The sequence below is a fragment of the Dermacentor silvarum genome, chromosome 6 (assembly GCF_013339745.2).
Source record: "Dermacentor silvarum isolate Dsil-2018 chromosome 6, BIME_Dsil_1.4, whole genome shotgun sequence".
Taxonomy (NCBI): Eukaryota; Metazoa; Arthropoda; class Arachnida; order Ixodida; family Ixodidae; genus Dermacentor; species Dermacentor silvarum.
The window spans coordinates 162196202-162212564 of record NC_051159.1 but is presented as its reverse complement, the minus strand read 5'-3'; the positions used below and the strand labels follow the sequence as shown (position 1 = coordinate 162212564).

At 43.8% G+C, this 16363-nt stretch overlaps 1 protein-coding gene across 1 annotated transcript; it reads right to left on the bottom strand.

Annotated features, from left to right (window-relative positions):
* Nucleotides 1–3134: 3134 nt before the first annotated feature.
* On the bottom strand, nucleotides 3135–12156 carry LOC125946356 (uncharacterized). Its single transcript, XM_049669174.1, has 6 exons — nucleotides 12140–12156; nucleotides 8731–8822; nucleotides 7646–7702; nucleotides 4919–5083; nucleotides 4170–4319; nucleotides 3135–3292 (listed from the first exon to the last, which is right to left on the bottom strand). Exons 1-6 carry the CDS (start codon nucleotides 12154–12156, stop codon nucleotides 3135–3137), a joined length of 639 nt encoding a protein of 212 aa, XP_049525131.1.
* Between the last annotated feature and the right edge of the window lie 4207 nt (nucleotides 12157–16363).

Genomic DNA, 16363 nt, shown 5'->3' with positions numbered 1-16363 from the left:
GGTGTTTTTGCGTCTTGCCGTCTTGCATGGCAGGTAAAACGTGGTACAGAAGAAAATCAGTGACATGGCGCTTCACCGCGAAGCCAGATCACACAAAATATCTGCGATGTGAGAAGAACGTGATTTTATTTTAGTACCCTACGGGTACTCAAATAAAATCGCACACATTATCTGTCTGTTCACATGGTATTTGATTGAAACGTCTCCCGAGAGCTACACTTCATGTTTATTTCGTCGAGTGCATTGGATCTGTCGTAATTTTTGCATTAGTGTTATTGAGGCTCCAATTCAGGCTACCCGACTCGACGTAAGATGAAAACCCGGGGTCCTGTCGTAACAATGCTTCCCATCAAAATTTACAGACTTCAGAGACCGTGTACGCATTCATACTCAGTCGTACCTGTCGTTCCGTAGAAGCTGTCATCTGGTGCTGTTTCGAAAGCTTCACCCTCAGCGTTTCGCGTGACGGAGCGGTTGGGTGACGTGGGCGCCTCACGAGGCACTGTTTTCGCTGCGGACTCGTCTGGGGCAAATGACGCATCTGTGTCTGCAAAAACAACATGAAACAGAGAATCAGCGAGGCACACACGCAGTGCAACGCGATACGCAGTTGGAATGAGATATGCTTCGGGTACTTCAGCGAATCTCTCTCATTTACTGATAGATCCCACTGCATGGTTCGTCGGAACCAATAACTTCGTAAGTGACGTCCCCTATTGGGCCCCGCCGCACCACTCGTCTAGTTATCACGCCGATCGGCATCATGTCTGATAAGGGCGCGTACTCCGGCCAATGAGGTAACACTCTTGCCTTAGAGAAGTTTTGTGAATTCGGGCTCAGATTGTTTCATCGCAAGACCACATTCAGCGCTGGAATTGTGTGGTTTTTGGTATTATCCCCAGCATTACTAGTAACACGCATCATCAAGTGTGCGAAAATAACTGAAGGCAATTTTCTTGCTTGTTCGTTCGCTTGTTTGTTTGTTTGTTGTTCGTTCGTTTGTTCGGTCGTTTGTGCACTCGTTCGTTCGTTCTTTCATTGGTTTGTTCAAGAGAAAGCTTTAGCTATGGGCCTTCTATCTAAATAAATAGAAGAGAGATCATTTTTCTCGACAACCACTGCACTAAATTTGATGATTTTTGTTACATTTGAAAGAAAAAGGTAAAATCCAGTGACTGTTGGTTGCAAATTTCTAACTTAGGTTGTCAATTCTTCAATTCAAAGATCGCAAGTTTTCCGAAAACTAAACTATCAAGTTTACAACCCTGCCTCTCAGCAATAAAATGTGATATCACAATTCTGTAAATTACACCTAATAGTACATTGAAACCGGACAAAATGGATATATTATACATGGCTCTCAAACAGACCACTAACGAGTAGAACTTTTGCAACACCCTTGAAACAACGTAACAAATTCACGTAAGATATAAACTGATAAACCAAATTTGTTCACTTTGGATGCTGTAATGGATGCACTTTACAGAAATGTGATATCTGTTCTATGTGTAGAACTACGAATTTGTAAACTTCGTGCGTCTATATTCTTTGTCAAGATTAGCAATTTTTGAAACTTGCATTAAAGTCATTCAGGCCCTAAGTCAAAACTACGCTTCCTACAGCCACTATAATGCAACAAACTTAATTAAAATCGGCCCAGTGGTTATATCGGAAAATTGTTTCTGCATTTTACATGTATTTGAATGGGCGGCATCGGGGTTGAACCTGCGCTAAAGCTTCCTCTTAATATACCTCTTTTATAGGTTGTACTCGTTGTAATGAATTTCCAAGGAACAACTTTAGAGCAAATAGCCAGGCAGTCGAACAAAGACTTCAGTTTTTGGACCGCTCTAACCTAAGAACTCCCTAATTCTTAAGCACCTGAGCAGCCCCTTGCCCCTCCCCACTCCCCCATTTGACGCTTTATAAGAAGGCCAGATATTTTTACGCAGCATGGCTAGATTAGCAGTAGGCAAAGTTTCAGACCTACGAGAGTTGTTTGTCAGTGAGTGTGGTGCAGAATTGAAGAAAATTGCATTGGCCAATAATGAAAGAAATGAAAGCAAAGAAAGTTTTGTTTCTTTTTGCAATAGTAGTTCATACTTTCCACTACATTTTACGTCCATGCCTACCATTTGCTGCTGGGATACTGCTAGCGCTCGGTCGTCTTTCAAAACCTCCAACCGTGGTAGTTTCATTGACAACGTTCGGCAAAGACGACGGCTTTAGGTCATATTTCTCTTCCACCGTCAATTTATTGCTGTCCGTTGGCCAGTGTCTGTCTGCATGGTAAACACACAAAGACAAAAAGTGGCGTTATTTGAACTTATGCAGCTTAAGCATGGAGTGAATTCAATGGCATGCACTCGTAGCTGTTCTCATAACTGTTTGCGCAGTTGTGCGACGACTGTGCTGCAAATATTTGCCCACGTACGAGAGGCAGTTGTCTGGCTTTCACGCTAACCGATTTGACCATCGGAGGGCCACCTAAGCAGTGGTCTTGTGTACCAATGCTCTTGTGTACGAGCAGTTTTGTGACTAGAGGCCGTAATCTTACACCAGGCACGCATACTTTAACAATGTGTGCTTAGGGACGGACATCGAAACATATATACACATTGTAACTTAAATGAATCTTACATGCATCTTAAATGCATGTGGATATTGCACATTCATTGAACATAAGCGAAAAGGGATATTGCGTCCGCGTTAACCCAGGGGATATGCAATTTTCAAGGAGACTTTCTTTTTTGCCCGGTTTGATAGTATGTATAGTTGACAAATAATAAGATACCCTTAGCATTTCTCACTGAATTTCCCATTCGATTTTCAATTCTACGATAATACTTGCATATAATTTTCGATTGCCTGCTGAACAGGAGCCCGGAATTCGCCTTAATTCATTAACCCTACATCAAACGAATATTACAAGGCATGTTTTCACAGGGGTATGCTAAATAAAAAATGGCAGTCTTTATGTGTGCAGCCTCAATACAGCTAATGCATGAGCAATGCGATGCCAGCAAGATGTGACACACACACACACACACACACATATATATATATATATATATATATATATATATATATATATATATATATATATGCTACTATGTTGCGAGGCTTCGCTATCTTTAGCATATACTTGAAACCTCACCAATCACCGAAACGCTGATGGAGACGTTTCTGGACATTCCGGCATCCGTCTCACCGGAAAAAGTCTTGTTGGTGTCACTGGTGCCATACGACAACGATGAAGCACTGACGAATACTTCGCGGTTTAAACCTGTAGCTGCAGGATGGAGAGAAAGTGAGAAATCTATTAGCAAAGAGAATCAGAGAGGTCACTGCTGAACTGCTGTTTTCTAGCCTACTGTTCAGCTTTTTGGTAAGAGACAACTGGAACAAAAGGAAAAGGAAAGACTGAAGAAGCTGATCAGTAAATAAATGTAAATGTGCATGAATAAATAATAACAGAAGCTCGAAACACCTATTGCAGTCGCATATGCAGTTTGCTTCCTCAAAAAACCTTTCTGATGCGTACCATGCTACCATGATACGTGCCATACTTTGCATGATACAAAGTGATGTAGTATGCTTAGTTAATGTTTGGCGGAGAAAAGGCCACCTCTAATATTCTAGTCTCACGCGTAGTACACTTAACGTCACTTGGGTGCAACCGGGTAGGCAACGGCATTTGAGTGGCATACCTCTTGGATTGCTCAGGTATATGATAAGTTCACCCATATGGACCAATCCTACACTTCATATATGATAAGGACCGAGAATCGTGCTTGTGAGCTTGAGCTTCAGAAGTTGGCAAATTATACCTCTCTGGATATAGAGTTGTGTGACATCCTTACCCTTTCTTTTAAGTGCATTGTAACAATTCCAATTTTGTGGAAGCTTTGGCTGTCGCAAGCACTGTACCGACGATGTAATTGGCAGACGGAAGTGTAACTTAACAAACGGTAACGCGCTCGAGTTAAATGTCTTAAAAAGGGCGCCCATCTGTCCGTGGGCTGTGCCTCATTTTCTACATTTGGTACGACCATTTTCTACATAAAAGCAATAGTTCATTGTGCATGTCAGGGTTCTGTAGTTTCTTGTTTTTCTCAATTCGGGTCCTTGCGCCGGTGTCAGGTCTTCACTAGAACATCTGCTCGTACCGTTTTGTATGTCTGTGACGTTGTCGACCGAGGCCTCCTGGAAATGCCCTTCGCTGGTGGTCTGATCATCGGCTTTGGAGAATAGCCTAGTCACATCTTCATGCGAAACTTTCTTGGTGCGCTCTACTAGGCCATTTGCGGAGCCAATCCCTGCGGGTGGACAAACATCAACAGAGGCTACAGAGCATACTACTAACACGCATCCGACGCAACAGAGGTTCACACTTAGAAAAGGCCTAACGATGTTTTGTCTGGCATACGAACAGGCGGATGGGCCGTGGAAGCGTTTTGACATCAGTGAATGAATGCCCGATAGCATACAGCACATGAAGCACTTAGGAACATTCCAATAAATTCAGTTTAACCTTAATTATAGCAATGTGTACTCAAAATGTTATAATGCACGAACGAATGCGCTAATGAGCCTTGCTGCAAGCATCCAAACAATTGTGCAGGTACACAAAAGTGCATCCATTTCACTGCCGTAATACTTGCCTAAATGAGATTAAGGATATCGAATTTTGAATTTCGATTCAAAATACCCAGCCAGAGATGAGATCAATTTCTATGTCATTGGGATAGCAAGGAAGCCAAACAGAAAGTCGCAATAGAAGAAATCCTACTGTTGAGAAGCCAAACAAAAAAAAATGTAACGCGAGTAAATGGAAATGCTATAGTATACAGGTGAGTTTAACAAAAACTTCTTAATAAACAGTGCAGCGCACTAAGAATATTTAATCTGGTCCCACCGGTCGCGCCCCTATCTGTTGTGCCATTGGTGACAGCCGTCTCCGTCTCAAGTAGATCTCCACCACTCGTTGTCTGTCGTGGGAGTTCGGGACGCTTCGGTATTGTCACTTTCGCAGCTGTGGATTCTGTTGCGCGACTGAACTGGCGCGTTTCTGGATAGGTGCCTAGAAAAAAAAGAAAGACGTAGCGAGAGCAGTCGGTCACGTCGACGAAACAATGTTTTGTAGCGGGCTCAAGGCGCACTTCATTTCATGCATCACTTAGAGAAATAGTGTGAGATACCACGGCATACTTCGTTACAGCTAATAAGAAGTACGCAGCCAGTAGACCAACAAACTTGTGCAGGAGCAATTTTTTTTTTTTTTGTAATTGACGCTATCACCGGTCTCTGATATCTGCGGTCACAGCCCCAGCGCTGCTTCTGACCTAACAAACCTCAAGCACAGGGTGAATAGTACAAATAATTTGTTGGATAGCACGGATGGCGAGTGTGGACGACGTTTTGTGAACATGACGAGTGTCCAGCTGAATGCGCAGTATAAAATTATTTGAGATCATTAAAACAAGTATCGTTGGAGTTGACTTTAAGGCCAATGAAAAAACGCCACTGGGGGTACGCGTTATAGTAGACTCTGCACGTGATTGAGCTGAATACAAAGAATCAATGTGTGTGTGCGTCAGTTATTCTTTTAACTAAGCTGAACGAGCCAAAGTTACCCTTTGTGTTTGATGGACGCCTTAGTGGGGAATTTGCATTCATTATCACCACCCGAGTTTTCGATGTATACATCTGTATATCTACGTCTGTTTTTGCATTGCGCCATGCTTGCGACCACCACTTGCGAGAATCGAACCCTGACCTTGAGATAATCAGAAAGCGCCAAATACACTGAGCCACGATGGTGGGTCAGTGATTACTTTATTAATGTTAATACGCGAGACAACACCGCTACAGCCATACAATCCGATAAAAGCACATTGAATTTGACCAGCTGAATATAAAAAAATCAGCCGTAAAAATAAAAACATTCTATATGATGAGTTCGCGCCATGGTGTGCCATAGCTAAACTACACGGCCGGCATAGAGAAAAGAGCCGGCAAAGGCAAGCTCCTCAAACTGGACGTCAAGCAGACGCATACAGCTTATATTATACGATGTGTACGGATTTTAAAGGTTGGTGCGGATGCCTGGTAATTTTGCCTGTTCTACTTACGTACTCCAGAGACATTCTGCAGGCAATAATTAAAGCCGAATGGGTACATGTCCGCAACAAAAAATAAAAAGAGATTGCAGGCTTCAAAGAGTCCTTCGGTTCTGAACTCGTATACTGCGAAAGCAGAATTCTCGCAAATGTGAAGATCACCATTTTATTTTCGCTTGCCTGCTTCTTTCTTAAATAATCGCGTTTAACCACAATGGAGAACTGGACAAGAACCAGTAGTTACAGATCAGTTTGTCAGTGGGGAGAGGTGCTGTCGTTGTTCTGCATCAATGTTATATATGTATGTAGACCTACCGCTGAACACTGGCAGAAATGAAGTTCCGCATACAGCAAATGGCGCCACAAGCCTACCTTTGGTGGCATTCTTCACGTCTGCGTTGCTGCCGTGATGTTCCCCGACTGGCGTGCTGCTCACGTCGTGTCGCTCGTGGCTGCCCGAACTAGCCTTTCTTCCACTATCAGTGCGCGTGACCCGAGAGTGTCGAACGGTGCGACGGGTATTCTGCACCGCAGTGGTTCGTCCGCCGGGTCTCGTCCGCAACACAGTAGAGGTTTTGGTGGTGATCGCTGCGCGTTTTTAAGGCAGAGCTTACTTTGCGAACCCTGCCAGACTTTTTTTTCCATGGCTGCTGCGTGCTGGTGACGTCCTTAAAGAGAAAAGTTGAATAATGTGGCCCGATGGTGTGTTCGAACATCGATACCCCCGAACAGCAGCTCCGACACTCTAATCATTCATTATTCCGCAATTTCTTTGCATTTCTTCAGTGCTTAAGCCACAATCGTGCGTACACACCTGAGCGGGCCAACGCTAATCAGCTCTTCGAGATAATCACCGCTTGCGTAACATTACGTAGCACGGGTGCGCAAGTGCACAGACGAGCGCCACTTTGGTTTACGCAAAAGACGGACGAATGAAATGGACAAGTTTATAGCATTTGATCAACCACTTCACAAAAGCTTCGCTTCTAATGGATTACAAGACGTGAGTTGAAACTGGGGGGCTTTCTTTATTTCTTTTCTTCCTTTTCTCGTTTACGAACATGAAAATTACTTGTGCTTAGGCTTTAATGCGAGTATTTCTCATGAAAGGCGCATGTTCAGGAGAAACTGGCTCCAAAATTTATTCGAATACCATCCTTCATTCAAAAGAACACATTTTTCCAGTGCGAACAATGTAAGGTTGGCCAAGAACGCAAGATCTTTGAGCTAAAGTGTGAGAATTAAAAAAAAATTGGAGGATACTTAGGAATCAGGCGTCCTTGGCAATGTAAAAAACAAAAACAAAATTCAGACAGGATGTCAAGAAGCAAAACAATAAAAATAAAAGCAGGAAAGGTGCATTCAATTTGCATTATAACAACCAGTTACCTCGTAGTACTGGCTCAGTAGTACCGGTTGAAATAAGCCATCACGAGCGAAAGCAGCCTAACGAAACCTGAGCGCAAGCAAGTTGTTTGGTGATGAGCCAATATATTTTAGTTCAGAAACTTTTGTCAAGTTACCTGAGGCTTGCGCGGTCGTGCGTTTCAGGAGATCCGCTTTGTCGTTGGTGCTTTTGCCTGGGAGCAAGAATGATCCAATTAAACAAATGAATTGGCAACTATGCAGCAATCTGCCTTAAAACTTCACACTGAAAGACTTAGTCAAGTTACTTTTTCTGTGCACCTTCTGCCAATATGAAACGTGTTGTAGTACAACGTTATACCGGGTGTTGCACGTAACTTGAGCCAAACTTTAAAAATATACAAATGCCACGTAGCTGAACAGAACCAAAATATGCTTGTTTGCCGTCGCTTGGAGATAGATTAGTTTTCGCACTCCGCCTAATTCAATAGTTAGTCTTAGTTAAGCATTCGAGTTCTCAAATATTATTAGATTAAAAGTGTCAATGAGGAAATTGTAGAGCAATATGAAAAACTCCCGATACAGCTTTTTGTTGCTCAGTACATGCTACATAAAAGTGTTTGTCCAAGCATGAGAGAAGCCCGTGAATACAAGCAATACGGCCGCGCGACTGGCCGCTCGAGGCACTTTGCGTGTATTCGCGGCCTTCTTTCATGCCTGGAAAAACACTTTTATGTAGCACGCATTGAGCAACAGAAGGCTGTATCGGGAGTTCATCATATCGCTCTACAAGTTCCCCATTGACACTTTTAATCTAATAATATTTGAGAACTTGAATGTTTAACTAAGACTAATTATTTATAAGACTAAGACTAATAATTATAAGATTTGAGAAGTTGATTATTAAAAAATAATAATTATGTAATTAGGCGGAATACAAAAAAATAATCTGAGTATCTCCAAGCGACGGCGAGCAACGTCACACTGGTTCTGTCCACCCACGTGGCATTTGAATATTTTCAAAGTTTGGCGCACGTCACGTGGAGACACCCTATATACTCAATAATCACTGTACGACACTATACAATCAGACAATGCAAAAATATATCCTATAACCGTGCATTTTATTTTATGGTACCCTGCTTTCTAATATAGTGTGGCAGTATCGCTTGAATATTCGTTGCTTGTAAAGCAATTTTTCCTTGGAGGCTTGAATGTTTGAGAGTTGAACATACCAACTCACCGATTTTTATGACGTCATATATGACGAGGGCGGATACGGCAATCGCGGCGCAGGAGATGGCAATGAAGATGCACGCGGCGCCTCTCTTTACTCTGGGAAAAACAAAAAATTTGATCGAACATAGACGCGGCACCATAGATAGCCGCAGAGGTGCGTGTACCGCGACGTAAATCACGACCGCACAGGTTGGTTGTGTACTTACTTTTCGCTCACTGTAGGGCATAATAGTGCATGCAATTCACGATTTAACATTTTTTGTGTTTATTAGAGTACAAAAATGGCTCGAAGAGAATGTTTCTTTTTTGTTCAGCATTATTCATTTTGAACAAGCAGAGTTGTTGAGAAATTTCCAAACAACGAAAGAGGTGGCATAACAGTAACTCCCTAGTAACCACACGGGGAATGCATCCACCCGTAAGCAGCGACAGGTTAAATAGGGCTCAATCCCCGGACCCCTACGAATGTTTCTCCACCGGTGGAGCCCCCTTTCTGAGAAAGCCTTCAGACTTGGCTTTGCAGCCGCATGCTACATTAAGGTGAATGACTCTTTTCCCAGTTGCATAAAACTTCCTACGCCTTGCGAATTGCCGCAGAACTTAGTCGCCATTCGAAAGGTAACAATGTGTATAGCTTTCAAATCATTAGCTCTCACTTAGTTCTCTAGGCAGGACAGGTGCTGAGGCAAATCAGTGACTCTAAGGCGAACTACATCTTTGCTTACAAGCACATCAAGCTAACGGACAATGAAGTCGAGGAAAGCACTAAAAAATTAACTGTTTTCTTTAATTAAACTGAAGAAGCAATACTGACACAGGAAATGAAAGCGGGCGAAAAGACAACTTGTCGCAGGTGGGAGGCACATCCAGATCAACCTTATGCATGCGATGCTCTACAAATTGTCTCCCCGTTTTCTTTCCTGTGTATTTGTGTATGAGCACAAGATTATCACTGGGGCTCTTAGCGAGCGCCGCTAACCGCCAAGGCGGTGGTTGACCCTTTTATCCACAGCCGTCACGTGATAGGCAACTGGAGAATAAACCCTCCTATGTTACCGCAAGGCCTCATGGCTACCATATTCCAGGCTCCCATTTTGCAATGCGCCAGAAGAATAATATGAACTGAGGGACTCGATTTTTCCTCAGATAAAACTACAAGAAGACAACATAGAATAATAATTCATTGTCAGTCACTGCATTCACTGCATTCTCTGAATCAGTGAAATCACTGCATTCACTGCACATTAAGTGATCTCGACAGGCGTTTTTTTAATTTTTTTTATTACGCTTGCACGGCGACAGCGGACCCACAATTAAGAACTGCCTGCGGGCTTGCAGTCCATCGTTTTGCTTATTGTTTTGCGCCCATCTGATGGAAACAGAAAATATGACATGACTTTTTCTTGGGCGAATTGGTGTTTGATTAACGACATCATTTTGTAGCGCAATAATACCGTAAAGGAAAGATTAGCAGACTGCTCATCTTTCCTTTCCTGTATTATTGCGCTGCTATATCATGCTATTCAATGTGACATGAAGCGGCCCTATAACAAAGCGACGCGCATAAGTCGACGAACATACTACTGCCGCCTTGGGCATAAAGTTGCAGATACAGTTACTAACAACAAGAAAAATCAACAGTGCGGCACGTTCATTTAATTATAAGTTGTTCTCACCCATTCTTCAGAGAGAAGTATCCGCGGAACGATGCACTCCAGGTCTTTCTTCGTCTTCTTCTAGTGAAGCGCGCGTGTTTCTTCATGGCTCACGGTACGTTTGCGGCACTTGAAAGTGTACCTCTCGGTATAGCAGAACATGTTTTAAGGAAATGTGAGAGTAGAAAAAAAAAGAGTGAAAATTCTTAGTTGCGCAGACATTCAGGAAGACTAAAGCACGTGGAAGATAATGTCAATGAACTAGTATTTAATAAAGAGAGCGCAAAAAAATCTGAGGACACTAAAGCACTTCTTATGAATTGTAAATGCCAAAGGATTATTGTCCAATTGAAGGCCACTGAGTTGTCCTTCCAGTTTTGCGCTATGAGTAATATTTTCGAGTTTTGCGATTAAATTTGTATGTTCTTTTAACAGTTTCTACGTTGGCATGTTGGCTGTAGACTGGAATCGTTTGGACGATATTGCTTAGACACCAAGTGCATGTATTTATTTTTTATTATTGTTATTATTTATTACTATTTCTGATTTGCTACGTACGCGGCGCAAGCGACAAGAGACCGAGGAAGCAGCAGGGGCCACCAAGGCCGGCAAGCGCGTGCAGCAGCTAAGCCCAGTGGGGGTTGGGCAGAGAGATACGGACCGCGCGCCGGCTTTCGAGATCCCTTTCCCCTCATGCAACACCACGCGCTATATCGGCACCAGGTGTTCCGTTTCGCCCGCTCTGCTCCGTTCATGCTCGCTCGTGACGTGGCGTCGCATTCAATAGGAGTTTAGGTGCCGTCTCGCTGCTATAGAACGCTGCCTTTTCGCTCAGTGGGCGATTTGATGCTTTCGGATCAACAAAGAACATGGAACAAACCATCCATGTTACATCTCTTTTTTAAACCTATGGACGAGAATTAACCCTGTAGGATGGGGAAGCTTACACAGGCGGCGATGTTTATTGTTTTACAGGAAGCCTTCATGCAAGTCTTGTGCTCGCATGTAGGCTCAGGCAATATTGTTATAAATATAACCGTGAATCCCCTGTTTGCAGTTTATTCCAGGATGGCAAAACGCTTGAAGTAGTGGACAGCATGCAGGACAGTGAGCGGTCTGCCTACTGTGCATGAAATTGTAACAGGCTTTTCTTTTAACAGCGAAGTGTTCTTAGTCGAGCGAGCGCCGTCGATGACGGCGCCGTCACGCAGGAGCAGTGACGGAGAGGTCACGTGACCCGGGAGGGCTCCTCTCTTCCCGGTCTCCGGAAGGAAAGGAGCCGACCAATCGGAGCGAGCGCCAGGGAGGAGGAGGAGAGGCTCCGGGGTATAATAGCAGGTGTTTGCGCCGCGCGCTTTTCGCACGATAGACACCGCTTGGCGCGAGCGTCGTCCACTGACCGGCTACCACAGCGGTCAGTGGACAAGGCCGTGCTTGTAAAGGGCAAAAGAACACCCGACGTGACACCTGCGAAAACCCAGGCAGAAAAAAATTATGAAGTTTTATGTGCCAAAACCACCATCTGATTATGAGGCACGCCATAGTGGGGGACTACGGATTAAATTGGAGCACCTGGGGTTCTTTAACGTACACCTAAATCTAAGTAATCGAGTGTTTTCTGCATTTCGCCCCCATCAGAATGCGGCGTGGCCGGGATTCAATCCCGGGACCTCGTGGTTAGCTGCCCAACACCATAACCACTAAGCAACCACGGCGGGCAATGAGATAGATTAAACAGTGAATAAAAGCGTTTTGTACCCTTCGTTGATGTTCATGTCTCAACAATAAAATGCAGCCCGTTCCACGAAGTGAAATCTGTCGAAACGGCGGTGATGTGGTTGGTCCTTCGGTTGAAAACGAAGACTACCACAGCGAAAAAAAAAAAAAAAACGTACGCGACAACCACATAAACAGAATAGCAGCAGCTGCTCTGTTTCGACAGATGTCACTTCGTGGAACTGTCTGCATTGTTTATTTTTAATTTTCCGTTCAGGGCGTTGTGCAGTGCCTATCCGATACTAAGTGGAAGACCACAATCATCATCATCATCCCCATTATCATCGTCATCATACTTTTAGACAGCGATACATACCCACAATCATATATTGATCAAAACGAAGGTGGCGTTACAAAGTGAGATCAAGTACGGTATTTATGAAATCGAATGAAGTATTCAGAGAAATGTTTCGAGAAAATTTAAGGTGAATAACTTGTACTTTAGAAGAAAGGTTCTTGAATAGCGTTGCTACAGTGGCTAGGAGTAGAGACTCCCATCGCATGAATGCATTATCATCATCATCATCAGCCTATTCTTTATGCCCAGTATAGGACGAAGGATTCTCTAATCGATATCCTGTCTCGCGCTAGCTGATTACAACTTGCGCATCCAAATTTTCTGATTTCAACACTTCACCTTGTTTTCTGCCGTCCTTCCTCGACTACAAAATGAATATGTGTGATGAAAGTTGGGCGAACCAGAGGAACTTCACCCTGGTTCATTCAATTTTATCCCACAGCGTATTTCCATCCATCGGCCTCCCTTTTAACTTTGGATGACAAAAGGAATAGTTACTCTGAGAAAGTTGACGATTTACACTTGCACCCTCATTATCATCAACAATACATCCCTGGCACCGTCTGCTTTCCTCTTTTAGTACCCGATATATTATGTTTAGGTGTGAGCACCCTAGGTCGAGCTCGAAAGGAGGTGGGTCAAATTGTTCACGAGGGAAGTGTCATGTGAAACTTTTCCCCGTTATTTAGACTAAATCAGATTATATATATATATATATATATATATATATATATATATATATTGGCATAATTATTTTTAAATATGTTTAGGACTTATAATCAATATTATTTGAATATAGGTAGTACAGACAAGCAAGTTAAGGAGAAACAAGGACTTCTATTAGGTTTCCATTGCGAAAATTGGAGATTGGGCCAATCCAACGTAGTGGGAAGGAGCCACATGTTTGTGCAGGAAAGAACAGCAACAGCGCTACCACGCGCCGCATATTGAGCACGCACCGCACTCTGCATGGTTATTAAAAAACCTTCTTTAATTTTTCCTGCCTTGCGTTTCTCATTTCCGAATAAGAATTTTAATTAGCTACCTATTACCACTCGATTCTTGGCCTCTCTCTCTCTTAGTGGGTATGAGCCATGATAGAGGTTTATCATCATCAACAACAACGAAAAGGCAGTTAAACGTTCGCGTTCGTTGCGTGTGGCTGTGTCGACCCCGTCTCGTCGCCAATACCCAAGCGTCCCCACTCACCATGCAGCCGGCCATTCCTTCGATTCCTCGCCAGGCACCCGCCAATGCCCCCGCTATCCCGCGGCTTCCCCCACCGCCACAACAGGTCCTCCGGAGGCCTGCGAACGTGGCTCCCAACGTACCGGGCCCCGTGCCGTCTGTGGCAGGCCCCGCTCGTCAATTCCCCGTGGTACCCATGCCAAGACCGCCTCAGCCGCAACCGCAACCACCGCCACCGCCACCACCACCGAAAATGCAATCAGAGTTCATGTCAAAAAGTAAGCGACCTCCATGCTTTTATTAACACGAAAGCATTATATCCCTCATGAGGCGGAAAATCCGGCGTAGTTGTCGGCGTTGGCGTGTACACGATGTCCGAAAATGCTACGAGCCCTCGACCTTTGGTGTTAATTAACGCGAAGTTAATGAAGGCATATTTAACTAAGATAAAGTTAATTAAAGGCCGTCGAACCCACGACCTTTGGTGGGAGCCGTACCCACGGCCTTGCGCTGTGCGCGCCTTGTGACGAACACCACTGGTCACGTCGTGGCGCTTCTGCTGACGTGGAGGTTCCAGTCACGTGACTCCGCCAGTGGCTGCCACCGGACGTCGCCGCGCTTCTGCTAACTGTGGCTGGAATGCCTTCGCATTCATCCACGTAGGGATAACTAAGTGCCCTTTGACTCTTTAAGGACGATACTCTTTCTTGGGCTACTAAACGCAAAAAACTTCGTCTGTCTGTCCGTCTGTCTGTCACTCGATTCAACCACCCGGCCGAAACCAACCAAGCTACTAGCATTGGTGGCTCGGGGTCATACACGTCGTACAGCGCAAAGGAAACCTCAGACCTATTTGAGGCAAAATATATGTACATAACTATGATTCGCCGCGTTCGTTTAAATAAGAATACACAGTGGACTGGTTTTTACGTTAGTAAAGGAAAAATCAACGCGTTAGAAATGGTGTCGAAGAGACGCTACGCCTTAATTAAAAACAAGTCGACTTAGGCCGCGGCTCTGTTACCGGCTTTAAGCCAACAGTAATAAAAGATCCCAACAGATGGCGCGAGAGCAGGGCGAACGCGGGAAATTTGAATTTGATTCAGCAATACCGCCATTGCATCTATCATGGCAGGAGTGAGAGGGGAGGGGAAGGGCGTGAGGGGTGGGAGGGGGGAGAATAGAGGATGGTAATTATCAGAGGTGGCAGAAGACTATCGTATTTCGACGTCGTTTGCAGCGAAGCAAGCAGATACGCAGCCAATTTTCTGTCATTTCATTTTACTTCATCATAAAAAAGACACTATACCAGAAACCTGTTGGACTACTAATCAAATCTAGTGAAACCCCATGATCCCACACTATAGGTCACACATCATACGTAATATAAGCATGACAATGAGGATGCAACACATTTGGGCAATGATTAAGGTAACGAAATGACACCTAAGCAAGCAACAGAATTACATGCGCATAAAACTACAGCCAAAACAGAAATTGAAAGCAAGGACATCACATAAATCAAATTTAAAAAGAACAGTCACAGAAAACATATATTTACCAAAGCTAGTCTAAGTATATGAAGGCAATTAAAGGATAGGTAAAGCGAAAGAGAAATTGTGACTGGCAATGAATTAACATAAGTGCCGCAGAAAGCTTGCGAAAAAAAAAACTTCTAATTGCAAGAGCATTGTTAGTCGCTTTATTTTCAAGTGGTACTGAATTTAATATTTTTACAGCAAAGCTGTACATGGCTAGATTCTGGCAGATCGCGTCCGCGAACAAAACGACGCGTAGAACAGCAATTTTCGGCGTCGAAAACTCGTGTCTGGTTCACTTGGTAAATACCAAAATTGGCATGGAAGGGTGCAAATGTGACTAACATGAGTGATAGGTCATAACATCAATAACATGGTAAGTTACGTCACGATTAACGATAATGAAATCACGTGTGACGCATACCCGCATTGAATATGTGCGTATGAGTCAAGGACGAGAAAGAAAGAAATAAAGAGAAACAAAGAAACAAAGGAGGAAAGAAAGAAATCACGTGTGGCTTATATCACGTGCGGCCACACATTTCAGCTTCGCTGGTTTACCATCCGTGCGAGGTGCATGGGCGGTGAATCTTTCACCGTATTGTTGGAATAGATGTTCCCGGTGCACGTTATACGTGTAACACGTGACTTCTAGAACGCCGTCTGTAATGTTGTCTTGATAACAGAACTTCCTATAACAGGCTCTTCTAGCTAAACCGCCAAGTCCTTGAGGCTCATATTTTACATAGAAATGACATTACGCGGTGTAGTTCGTTTATTGGCAGACTTAAAAGCAGCAACATTGTATCCTGGCATCGCTACGTACGTTTTCGGGGCAAAATTAATGTTGAGTCGATACCATCAGTATATCGTATCGTTGTGCGTCCACTGCTGTCAACATTACTATTTGGCCGTTTTGTATAAGAATGACTGAATAAATTCAAACTTAGTCACATTCGTCACCCGCGTGCCCCTTTTGTGCGCTCTTTACATATCTGTAATGGGCTACTGCTAGACCTCACTCAGCTGGCCTTCGCCATGTGCCCATCAGTACATGGCGGCATAGACCAGTCTCAACTCAGTCTCAACTGGTACGTAAGACAGGTCCTGTGCTACACTGCTGTATGAAAAATCCAATTTCATTTGTGGAGGGAAAGGGGGCGTTGTCTGTCGCCAGGGAAG